The sequence below is a fragment of the Daphnia pulicaria genome, chromosome 8 (assembly GCF_021234035.1).
Source record: "Daphnia pulicaria isolate SC F1-1A chromosome 8, SC_F0-13Bv2, whole genome shotgun sequence".
NCBI classification, from domain to species: Eukaryota; Metazoa; Arthropoda; class Branchiopoda; order Diplostraca; family Daphniidae; genus Daphnia; species Daphnia pulicaria.
Window position 1 is genome coordinate 9,337,653 of NC_060920.1, and position 10,899 is coordinate 9,348,551.

The 10,899-nt window shown below is 43.5% G+C and overlaps 2 protein-coding genes across 6 annotated transcripts; both read right to left on the reverse strand.

Moving 5' to 3' along the window:
• Positions 1-223: 223 nt before the first annotated feature.
• Positions 224-7,186, reverse strand: LOC124311086 (synaptotagmin-4-like). Of its 5 annotated transcripts, XM_046775379.1 has the most exons (9): positions 6,951-7,186; positions 6,642-6,800; positions 3,087-3,434; positions 2,722-3,022; positions 1,891-2,107; positions 1,581-1,772; positions 1,299-1,422; positions 1,014-1,207; positions 224-950 (listed from the first exon to the last, which is right to left on the reverse strand). In XM_046775379.1, the coding sequence occupies exons 2-9, from the start codon at positions 6,682-6,684 to the stop codon at positions 813-815; spliced, it is 1,557 nt and encodes a 518-aa protein (XP_046631335.1). In that variant the 5' UTR covers positions 6,685-6,800; positions 6,951-7,186; the 3' UTR covers positions 224-812. The 5 variants fall into 5 exon arrangements, with proteins under 5 accessions (XP_046631335.1, XP_046631334.1, XP_046631336.1 ...); XM_046775378.1 differs by having other exon boundaries at positions 6,642-7,028; XM_046775380.1 differs by having other exon boundaries at positions 224-932; positions 6,642-7,025.
• Positions 7,187-7,614: 428 nt separating this feature from the next.
• On the reverse strand, positions 7,615-10,312 carry LOC124311024 (U3 small nucleolar ribonucleoprotein protein MPP10-like). The gene is made up of 8 exons (XM_046775266.1): positions 10,162-10,312; positions 9,335-9,965; positions 9,100-9,269; positions 8,610-9,045; positions 8,371-8,544; positions 8,198-8,306; positions 7,910-8,130; positions 7,615-7,821 (listed from the first exon to the last, which is right to left on the reverse strand). The coding sequence occupies exons 1-8, from the start codon at positions 10,242-10,244 to the stop codon at positions 7,666-7,668; spliced, it is 1,980 nt and encodes a 659-aa protein (XP_046631222.1). The 5' UTR covers positions 10,245-10,312; the 3' UTR covers positions 7,615-7,665.
• Positions 10,313-10,899: the final 587 nt, after the last annotated feature.

Below are 10,899 nucleotides of genomic sequence, written 5' to 3' on the forward strand. Positions count from 1 at the left end.
TGGACGTCGTTTCAGATTAAAGCAGCGACTGTGAAACGTGACAGCTTCTACTTCACAGCGCTTTGATGCAAGTTTTATGAGGTGTTTATAAAGGAATTCGATATGGATCAAACATCCAAGCCGACGACTGCGCAATCGCAGTTCCCATTTCTTATTTACTTGTGTAAAGTGGATGAAATATTTGGTCGGGTTACTTCTTTTATAGACGTAGAAAGCAAGCAGCTGCATTGCCCAATAAACTGATGTGTATTGATTTCTTCATTGTCGCGTTTTACATAATTTCGTCATCACATGAAAATTTTTGTCAACAATTTCTGTTTTCGGAACCAGACAAAAACGGGGGAAACAAAGGAGCCGATGAAAACGTTTTCTTCTTCGTAGCAGCACAGGAGGAAAGATGCCGTCAATCTCTCCTTGTATTTATAGAAATAATTCTTCGTCATTTCGTCCAGGCAACGAAAATAAATAATGTGGCCGCCGGTTCTTCCGATTGATATAGTTCAGTGGATGGAAAAGTGTGTATAGCTTTTAGGAGCGAATTGAATTGTGATAAAGAGGCGTGTGGACAGCAAGGAGGAAACATTTCGGGGTGGATTGTTCACGTATAAAAAGCTTTCCAGTCTACAGCGAGCAGCAATAGAATCCGTGACACAATAGCAAACATAGATCGAATCGTGTAAGAAGTAAATATGTATATATTTTAAATAGATAATAACGTTCGAGGGGAGGAAATAATATGTTCCAATGGGAGGGAAAAGGTTGGAGTTGACGCGATGGTTTCACCTTTTGATGGGTGATCAATGCGGCCGGATTCAATCCTTCAGTTTGTGCCATTCGGCGATTTGACGACGTGGAGAATTCAAGACCTCGTTCCAGTGATGCAAGGCCGTTCCAATCGTCTTGGCTCCGCCCAATTCCAAACGTCCAATCACCTGTTTTAAATCCAAAGGCTCAAGATTACGTTCGAAATATTATTCCGACCCCACTCTAATAAGGCACTCGTCAAAAATTACCTCATTTTTGGTGACGCGATCCCAGTCGAGGACGAGAAATTCGAGACTGATATTGTCCAGTGAAGTGGCGCTGGCCGGCAAGTCGAAAACAAACGACTCGTTAAAAACGGGATTCAGCGTGCGCTTCTTGACGTGCGTCTTCTTCTTGGCCACTCGTTGTCCATTGTGCACAAGATAAATCTTGACGTAAGGATCTTGAGTAAATATAAATAATAATAATAATAATAATAAGACTCTGATGACAAGAGGATGACGTAACGGAAAAAATGAGGGAGGGCAACGTACCAGCAAGGCCGGTCATGTCCATGCGGGGAATGTTGCGAGCTTTCAGGACGACGGCTGTTAGTCGAGAAGCTTGCGGTTGATAACAAAGCGACACCAGAAGCTCGCCTCTTCCGTGAGTTCTCATCTATTTTGATGGTTTTCAAAAAAAGAAAAAGGTCTATAACTTTAACGAAAGCAGCTGGATTATTTGCGTGTCTCCCTAACAACCACACGCCCCTTTGCGACCTGGGCATTTCGTGGTTTCTCATTTTTCTCTCTCGTTTCCAACACGATGGGGCTCACCTTATGACTGCGTGGCGCAATATCTCGGAATAGTAGAGCACCAGAGTGGTTTCCGTTGTCTGCAGTATTGTTGGAATCGACTGAATCTGTCATTTCCTCCAGAGCTTCGTTAACTGGCAGCAACACTTCGCCAATGACGTCATCTCTCGAGTATCGATCGAAACATAAAACGACGAAATGGAGCGTCAAGCTCTGAAAATAGAGAGAGAAAGAGAAAAATACCGGTAATGACGGTCGTATAACAAGTCCACTTCCCGCGTGTCGTTCGACCGTTGCCCATCGTGCGTGAAAGACAAATGGATTGGTCTACCTGAAGTTGGTTTTCTCCGATTCCGTAAAAAGTAAAGTCTTCGTCGTAGACGGGATTGAGAGTGCGACGAAGGACGCGGGTCTTGACCTTGTGGTGTTTGTCGGGCAGCAATTGGAGTTTGACGTAAGGATCGCTGGAACCGATGTTGGAATCACGAGCCGGCAGACCTTGGCATCTGACCACGGTGATGTTGAGCGTACTCTTTTCAACATTGTGCCTTATTATGCGAAAAGAAATCGGCTTTGATTATTTTGGCAGACACAAAAAGAAGAAAAAGAAGAAAAGAAACCAATTCCGGAACATGAGAAGCATTGGAACGTGAGTCAATATCAAAGAACCGGAAAGAGACGGACCTGTCTCTTCTATACTCGCATGATTGGATAGGATCAAGTTACCATCACAATAACCCCATGCCAGTTCCCTCCCCACTGCCCCGACGAATACAGTCGCCCCTTCTGTTGCCCAATCGCTCGAGGGGAATCTCTTTTGGCGAAAAAAGCGGAAGGATGCAAAGGGGGACACAATAAAACATATAATAATGTTGCTGCAACAAATCAAACCACGCTAAACGAGTTATCGATCGACTTTGTCATCATAAAGAATCTCATTTCGCCCACTATACGCTCGACTGCTCTTTTTTTATTCTTTTGTTACATTCAATTTGCTCCTCTTACTTATACTGAACGTTGTGTGTGTGCGTAAGGAGCACTCGGAACTGGAGAGTGGGCGGACCGTTTTGTCAAAATCTGTTCACTCATCATTCAGCTTCCTCCTCCCACACCGCCTCCCACGTAATAAATAAAGACCCACAACATGTAATTGATATAGTACCTGACTTTAAAGTAGAGTTGTCCCAGTTTGTTGGATCCGCCTCCGCATTCCATCTTGACCAAGTCGATTTCTCCGCCGGGGAGGTTTGCGGAAGCGGATGCCACCAAGTCACTTTTCATCAATTCCGCTGGATGAGTGACCTCGTTCTCCAATTGAAAGCGGATGACAGACTCGCGCTGCTGCCCTTCCTCTTGGAGGGCGTTGATGACGGAACGAGAACATCCCGAGATCAGAGAGTTTTTCCGGCTCACCTGCGGGCTGCTCGTTTCATAAGTTGGGGTCAGCGTCGAAGGCGTCGTCGCTGAAATGACATTGGCAATTAGAAACCATGTATACTATTAGAAACTGTTTTGGTCCTTCATTACCGGAAAGTGGACTAGGAGATTTGCCGATGGGACAGGAGCCGGGAGGAGTTTTGGCTCCTGTCGGACTTGGCGATTTCTTGAGGTGGTGGCTGATGGCAACCGATGATCCTCCGCTGACGGGATACGAGTGAGTCAATTGCTGCGGGTTGTTGGGGCTTTTGACCGCCACCGGCTTACGGAAAGCCAACGGTCTGTTCTCTGATCCAATGTGACTGCCGGGCGACCGCGCTTTCTTAGTGCTCCTTGTTTGCTGGTGATGTCCGCGATAACAAAAACAACTGACGGCGGCGACGGAGATCAGGAGCACAACACCTCCGAGACAGATTCCCACGACCGCCGGAGTGCTCACTGCGGGAGAAAAATAAAATACAAAAAAGATTTAAAAACAAAATTAGAATTCTGTTATTTATCGACAGGTACATTTTTTGATAATTATTCGACGGTAGCATAGATATTTCGGCTGCTGGGAAACTAAAATCAAAAAAGGGGATCGAGCGGATGCTGTTCAAAGGAGCTCGTTTACGCTCGACTTGTTTTTTTCTTCCGCCTCATCAACATAATTGCATCACAATTACAAGTAAAAAAAAAAGAAGGTAGCGCATCAAAACATTCGAACGAACGAGTCTACACGAAATAAAATGTTTGTATGATAAAAAAAAAAGGGAGCGTGTGTGTGTTATATGTTTTTTATTGGATCGATAGATCTGCAGAGCACATTATCTACTTCGTTCATCAAAACGTAAGAAAAACGTTGGTCGGGAAAAGAAGTTTCCGTTTGGTAGACGAGCGAGTGCGCTAGTACCAAGTCGGGGTTGATGGAAAACTCGATATCCATCAACTCCGACATGTATGCGATGAAGCGGATGGGAAATGGAGTGAAAGGAGGACGCGCACTGCATTCATACAAAAGAAAAAGAGAACTACATGTCGCCATTGATTGGATCAGTTGAAGAGGCGTCCCTAGTCCAATTAGCAGGGTACTAGGAAAAATATTTTCAGAGGATCAACAATGAGTTCCTTTTATTCCCATCAGTTGGGTTAGGAAAGAAATAGCCATTTGATTCCATCAAGTCCTTCAACGAGTCAGAAAATAGAGGAAATGGGAGGGAAAATTAATTTTTAGAAAATAGCAGCGATTCGATCAATGATTACATGTCTCATACACATAAACCTATGCTGCAGACAACTGTTCCCGTTGGTTCGTGATGTTATTACAAACTTGAATAATAACTCTGGTCGAGGGGGGAAAAGTTATCGAAGCAACTTACCGGCGAACTTGGTAATATCCACAAGAACTGTGATAACCATGTTGTTGCACCTATGGTATATATGAAATAGTCTGGAGAAAACCCAAACTGGGAGTCGCGTGCAATTTATAAGTTGTCCCGCGCTGGCAAAATGATGAAGACGAAAAACACACACAGGGAAAAAAAATGGAAGACGTTCTCTCATCAACACTCACAAACTTATCCCAACTGTGCAAGATCGACTGAACGGGAGCGGGAGCAAGACGGGGAGCTTAACGGAAGAGGAGAGAGGAGGAGCGTGTAGAGCGCGCGCTCCTGCCGCTCTAATCTCGTAGGACTCGTAGTGTGCGTCCTCACCGTCGAGGATTGGTCGATGTTTTCTAGGCGTGTGCACTAGGACCAAGAAAAAAAAAAAAAAAAAAAAATACGGGAGGCACAAGGAGCCGCCAAAGACATGCTCACGTTATCGCCCGACGGCTGATTGACCATTTGCGCAGACTTGACTCTAGGCAGAGATCTGCGCTCCTCCTTGAAAAATGTTGCCTTTTTTCTCTCTCCCGCCCCATGTTTGATTTTTCTCGAGGGTTGGTTGTCGAGGTCGGCATGGGCTGCAATCTTCAAAGAAGATGAGATGTATCTTCTCTATTTCCCCCGAAGGAAGTTGCCCATCAACAAAGAGTCTGAGAACATTTCGCTCAATTTTATACTGCGACGGCTGATAGCCGTCAGGCAGCTACTGTGCACTAGAAAGACTTTGGTGAGTTGTACAACATAAATCTAAATACATATAACATCACGAATGAAAAGCTCTTCTTCCTTTGTAGTCGGCCCTTTTCTATCCCAAGTCTCTTGATGAAAATGTGATGCGATGAGATGGAAAAACTGCAACATTCAAAGTTTAACTTGCCTGATGGATGTCAGCCTGGGTATAAGTCTACACGGACCGGAATATAAATAACGGCCGACTGAAAGGAGGTCAATAACGTCGATAAAGTACCGCATTGATCGTAAACAATGCATTTGGTGACACGAATTCGCTCCCGCTGCGGACCGGTCGCTCTGTATTATCATGGCGTTTTGGATAGAGGGCAAAGTTAAGCTCAACTACGGACTACACAACGGCCAATCGGATCGCCCGGAATGAATTCCAGTTGGCAAGAAAATAAACGATCCTGGTCGTGTTCCGCTTTTTGTCCTGTTTAACAAAGACGATGCGGTGTGCGGCCCGGCAGCTTACGAGGTTTTGTGTGATCCTGCACGTGTCCGAGTCTCACGCACGCTCCTCTCGGGTCTTTGAGTGAAGTGGCCGACTCACACACAATACCGATTGTGCAATAACGAGCGTGTCATTTCATCCGGGTGTATATTTCTTACACACGCTGAAACATGAGCCGTTTCTCTTTCCCGCGAAACCCATTATCGGCATTTATTAGACGGCAATTTACATATCTACACGATAAATCATCAGAGTGGATATGTCAATTGGCTGAGATGTTTTATTCAAACGGGGCAGAATATCTGGCTCGCCCTTTGTTCCGCGTAACCAAGGTGATGGCACACGGTTCCCTGATCTTGGTCGATAAGACACGCGGAGAAAGAAGAGGCCATCCATTCAGGACCTTAGAGGAATCCAATCTTATTTGGAATAAGATCTTTTTCTTTTCTTACAAATCCTATAAACTTGAAAGATTCTTCCCATTCTCTGTCACGGGAGAGACGGCGGGTCTGTTTCGGGATTTGTCATTTACGTCACACATGTCCCCCCCCCCCCCACCCCTTAATCGCGAACTAGTAAAAATTCAGAAACACGGTAGAGGGGGCGGATCGGTTGACGTCACTCCGGGGGGTGGTGGTGGAGAAGGAAATATGAAGGTCTGGTCAATAACAGCAGTTCTCTTTCTCTGCCGAACACGCAGCTGGGAGTCAGAAGGGAGCGTATCGGGCAAGCGCCGGGAAAACAAGGCACGCAAAAGAGAGAAGAAAAAAGAAATCAATAAAGAGCTTCCTGTCTATACTATATCGTGAGAGACTTAGCTGGTGGGCCTATAACGCTCTAAGCATAAAATAACAGTCGGTTGATTTTCGGAATTCTTCCGTTGTCACATCAATATTACGCGAGCTTCTTTCCTCGTTAACTATAAGAAATGCAACACTTTTTCCTTGTTATTATTCGTCTCGAAAAGACCAGCGGGAATATCGATTGTCGGAACCCAATAAGTCGATTCCGTAATCAAATCATCCACAGACGAAGGGCTTACACAAATAATAAAAAAGGCTACTTGCCCGGCAGACGAGTAGATCTACTTACAATGGTTCAATGGTTCAACATCGGGCCCGTCTCCTTCCTTCATTTCCTCTCCGAAGGGTGTCAGTCCTTGATGATTGTAGTGGTGGTGATGATTGCTCTTCCAACTCGTTGGTCTTTCTATGAATCCGACAACAACACAGCCCAGGGGCTATTGTGACTCTATATGGACGGAATTCAAAGTCGGCGGGCTCAAACTTTTTTTTCTGACAGTGTCAAATATCTTGTGTGTGAATAATTGAAATGATTCTCTAGGAAAATGAGGGTTTTTTTTCCTACAAAAGGGGACACACACAACGCACGCACACTTACTTCCTGGTGTTGAACTTTGTTCACTGCGTTCTATACCCGATTCACGTCTGTCTCGTCACCGGAACGACGCGCCGCTCCACCGCGCAACCCCGCCAACTCCTACAATATACTACCCCCACCATCTCTTCTTCTTCTTATTCTCGCTGAAGCTTAACTACAGCCCCGAGAGACATGGCACTTTCTCCCGTCTACTCGCATCAATTAAAGCCGTTGTCAACGTCCTACAGGCAGGGGCTTCTGACTCTCTGACGTCAACCGAAGAAAGGGGGAAAAAAAATGTGTGGATGAATCATGCAACATGAATTAGTTACCGTTCTCCTTTTTCCACTTTTCTGTCTCTGCTGGGTTTGGTACCACAATCATTGATTGCCGGAAATATCCCGCTAATCTGATGGCTAGTTCCTGCCGTTAACCTCGGAATTCTACTTCCTAGATGGCACAGCTGACTTTACCGGAAGTTAAATGACAAAGTTTTCAACCATTCAACCCATGTCCTTCTGGCTGGCGCTATCCGAAAACCCAGAGGCGTTGCAAAACTGAGTTTTGAAAAACTACAAATCCAATCACGAACCGGGAACTAGAAATAAGCCGAACTAAACCCGGAATTCTAAATAGAAAAAGAAAAATAGCATGTATAGACGAAACAGAAAGCCAACAAAGTGCATAGAGTTGGAAAGAGTTTTATGTCGCCTTTTCGTCTTGTTTATGTTTTATTTTAAAGTTTAAACTGAGAACCAGTGCTGCGTTTGTTTTTCAGATTGGTTTTCTGCTTGCCCTGTCTAACCGCGTCCACGCTGGCCGACACATCTTCTTGCAATTGTTTGAAGAAGGCCGTCGAAGATTTAGTAGCTTTAGTTCTATTGTCTTTGATCTATGATAAACGACATAGAATTGCAATTCATTAATATTTCAAATACGCCCAAAAAAGAATTTGTCAATAATACAAAACGATAACTTACCAATGAAACGGTACCCTCCTTCTCCGCCTTCTGTAAATTGTGCAAAACACGGGCTTTTGCGTGCTTGTTACCCAGCCCCGGATTAGCCTTGTCGACGGCCTTCTCGGTACGCTCTCGTTCTTTATGCCGCACTCGCTGGGCACTTTTCTTCTTCCGCCGCTCTCGCAATCGGTCCGTTTTCGCTTTTTCCGTCGTGCCCTTCAACACGCCTCTCGTGGGATCTGTTCAACCATGGAGATTAGACTATTTTGAGACGATAAAATGGGCAGCAGGTTATCAAATATTGACCTTGAACTTCTTGTGGTGCCAACAAATTGGCATCGCTGACTGTGACGGGAGCAATTTCTTCCATAACGATCGAAGGCATATTGCTGACAATTTTGACATCAGGTTCAGGCTATACAGGAGCAAGTTTGAAAATGAAAATAATCATTCGGAAAGCCAACCAAGAATATACGTACTGCTCGTGGGGTGTAGCTAAAGTTGCAGAGTGCATCTAGTTTGGCAAATACAGTGGCCATTCTCTTGCGAAGTGCTGCACGGTTTTGGTCTTCGGACGCTTCATCGTTGGGCACGTCGGCAAGACTACTTGATTTAGCCTCTGCCTTTTGAGTTTCTTGCTGCTTCAAGAATTCCTGGAAATTAAACAGTACAAAGTTAGGAGTTTCTATCGAGTTATTAATAATGGATTAAATCAAACCTGTTCGTAAATTTCAGCCAAGCTAAACTTGCTCTTTTCTTGGTCCAGCACCAACTTCTTTTTGAATTCAGTAGGGTCGTAGACAGGTTTGATTTTGCGCTCCACGTCATCAAAAGCTTGGTCTTTGATGCGTTGGCGGATAATTTCCTCCAAGGTCTTGGTGGTCTCTTCTGTGATGACAGGCGCTTGTCTTGTTGTGTGATCGAAGAAAAGATCTTCCTCTAAAAGTGCATTATCAGGTCTGAGTTCGGCTTTGGTTTCACCCATCAGCTGCCAGGGTTTCGGCGCTACAGCTTCGTCTTCCAATTCTTGGATTTTAGCTTTCAACCGTTCTTGTCTTAGCTCATAGCTAGATTTTCCTTCCGATTTCGTGAGATTATCGTTGGATGTGTCTGACTCGTCTTCGTCGCTTGAATCGGAGCCATTCAAGTCGAATCTAGATAAAACGAATTACTTAAGAATTCAACATTCAGGTTATTTAAAAAATTACTTGACACGTTTCTCTCTTGGTTCATCGTCGTCGTCTAGCTCTTCTTCATCTTCCATTTCTTCATCACCCTCTTCCAGATCTTCATCTTCCTCATCCATTTCCTGTTGTTGGTCGTCTGCAGGAATGGATCCTCGGAAAAAATCTTTGTACTTGGCTTTGACAGCGGCTTCCTTTAAAGGAAAAAAGAAGGAAATGAGCAATCTTATGCCGAAAAAAGGAATAAAAATGTGTTTACGTTTTCATCGTCGTCGGAAAGGACGTCCTCAAAATAATCGATAGAATCTTCGTCGTCGTCCTTAACTGGTTTTTCAGTTTCTTCCTTTTCAAGAAACTTTTCCATTTCACCAACTTTAAAAAACTCGTCGTCGACCTCAGTTTTTCGAATTTTCCCCATTGACTGTTCTCTATTCTTTTTTGGCCTTTCTTCGCGTTCTTCATCGAGCATTTTGTACTCGTCGAATTTCAATGCGTCAGTTTCGTCTAGGTCCGAGTCGTCTCCATCCTCGTTTTCATTATCACTATCAGAAGGAAGTTGGAAAGACAAGTCACTTGCAACACTGTCTTTATCCTCCTCGTTTTCCAAACCATTTTCTTCTTGCTCTTCATCGTCAGTTTGTACTTCAACTTTGTAAAATGAAAGTTTCTTGTCTTTTCCTGTAAGAAGTTTGGCTACATTTTTCATTAATATCTTGAAGGAAGGTTCATTGTGAAGTTCTAGTTGCTGCCAAATCTGTTCTTCATCGAATCCCTCTGTATAAAGCTCTGGCAGACTTCCAGTAAGCCCTTGCAGTGTGAAATTTTGATTAACAGAATCATAGAGATCTTTTGTAATTGCTTTGAATTTTGTGTTGGCAGCAGCCTGTACACTGAAAATATAATTTTAAAAAATAAATATATAGAGAACAATATAATAGATGCGAAAAGGTGCAGTGTAAGTATGAGTAGAGTACATCAACACGAGGTTCAAACCAGAGGAACTTGTAAAAGCAACGATGACGACAAGAAATGGAATTCTATTTACAATGTTTTAGGTAACGAAAATTAAATATAACTATTTATTACCTTAGAAAGCTTTCTGGTTTCGTTGTGACAGTGATAAATTCATTCAAAACCTTATCCACGAGGGATTCGCTGCATGTCGCCATTTTTGCCTAATGTTTTGACGTCTGTTTGCGTGGGAACAACGACGCCAATTCTCCATAAAAGAATCCATCAATTTCTTTTTCTTTTTTTTTTTAAATCGATCTTATCGATGACTTTTGTAAATCGGTAATGTAATCCTCCTTCAGGTCTCACGTAAAAAGGAAGAAAATGCCAAAATAATTAAATACGACTAATGTGAGCTTATTTTCTCAGAATAATAAGCATTCTTTTAGAATAAAATTGGAACAATTAGTTTCCACTGAGATGCTGTCCAAAGAAAATGACTGTTAATCGTCTCCACACTCAATAGAAAGAGGTCTAGGACTCTAAGGTAAATAAATTCCTATCTTTTATCATGCTTAACTAATGGATTACTGGGAAATGTGGCTTCAGTGTCACGGACCTGTGGGTGATATGCATGTCGATCCATTTTCCCATCTGCGTCCTTTACACATAAGACAATGAGGTTCTTTCTTCTTTTTAAATAAAAAAGAGAATAACATAGATATGTAGTGCTGCTGGTAGGCGACGTGGTGTGCAAGTTGCACCTTTCTATTTTTTGGTGTCCGGGACTGCTTGACTTTGTGCCCATAGCCTTCAGGTGTATTTTTTTTTTATATATTCCGCTCTAAAACTTGACCCAATTGCAGTTGTTGG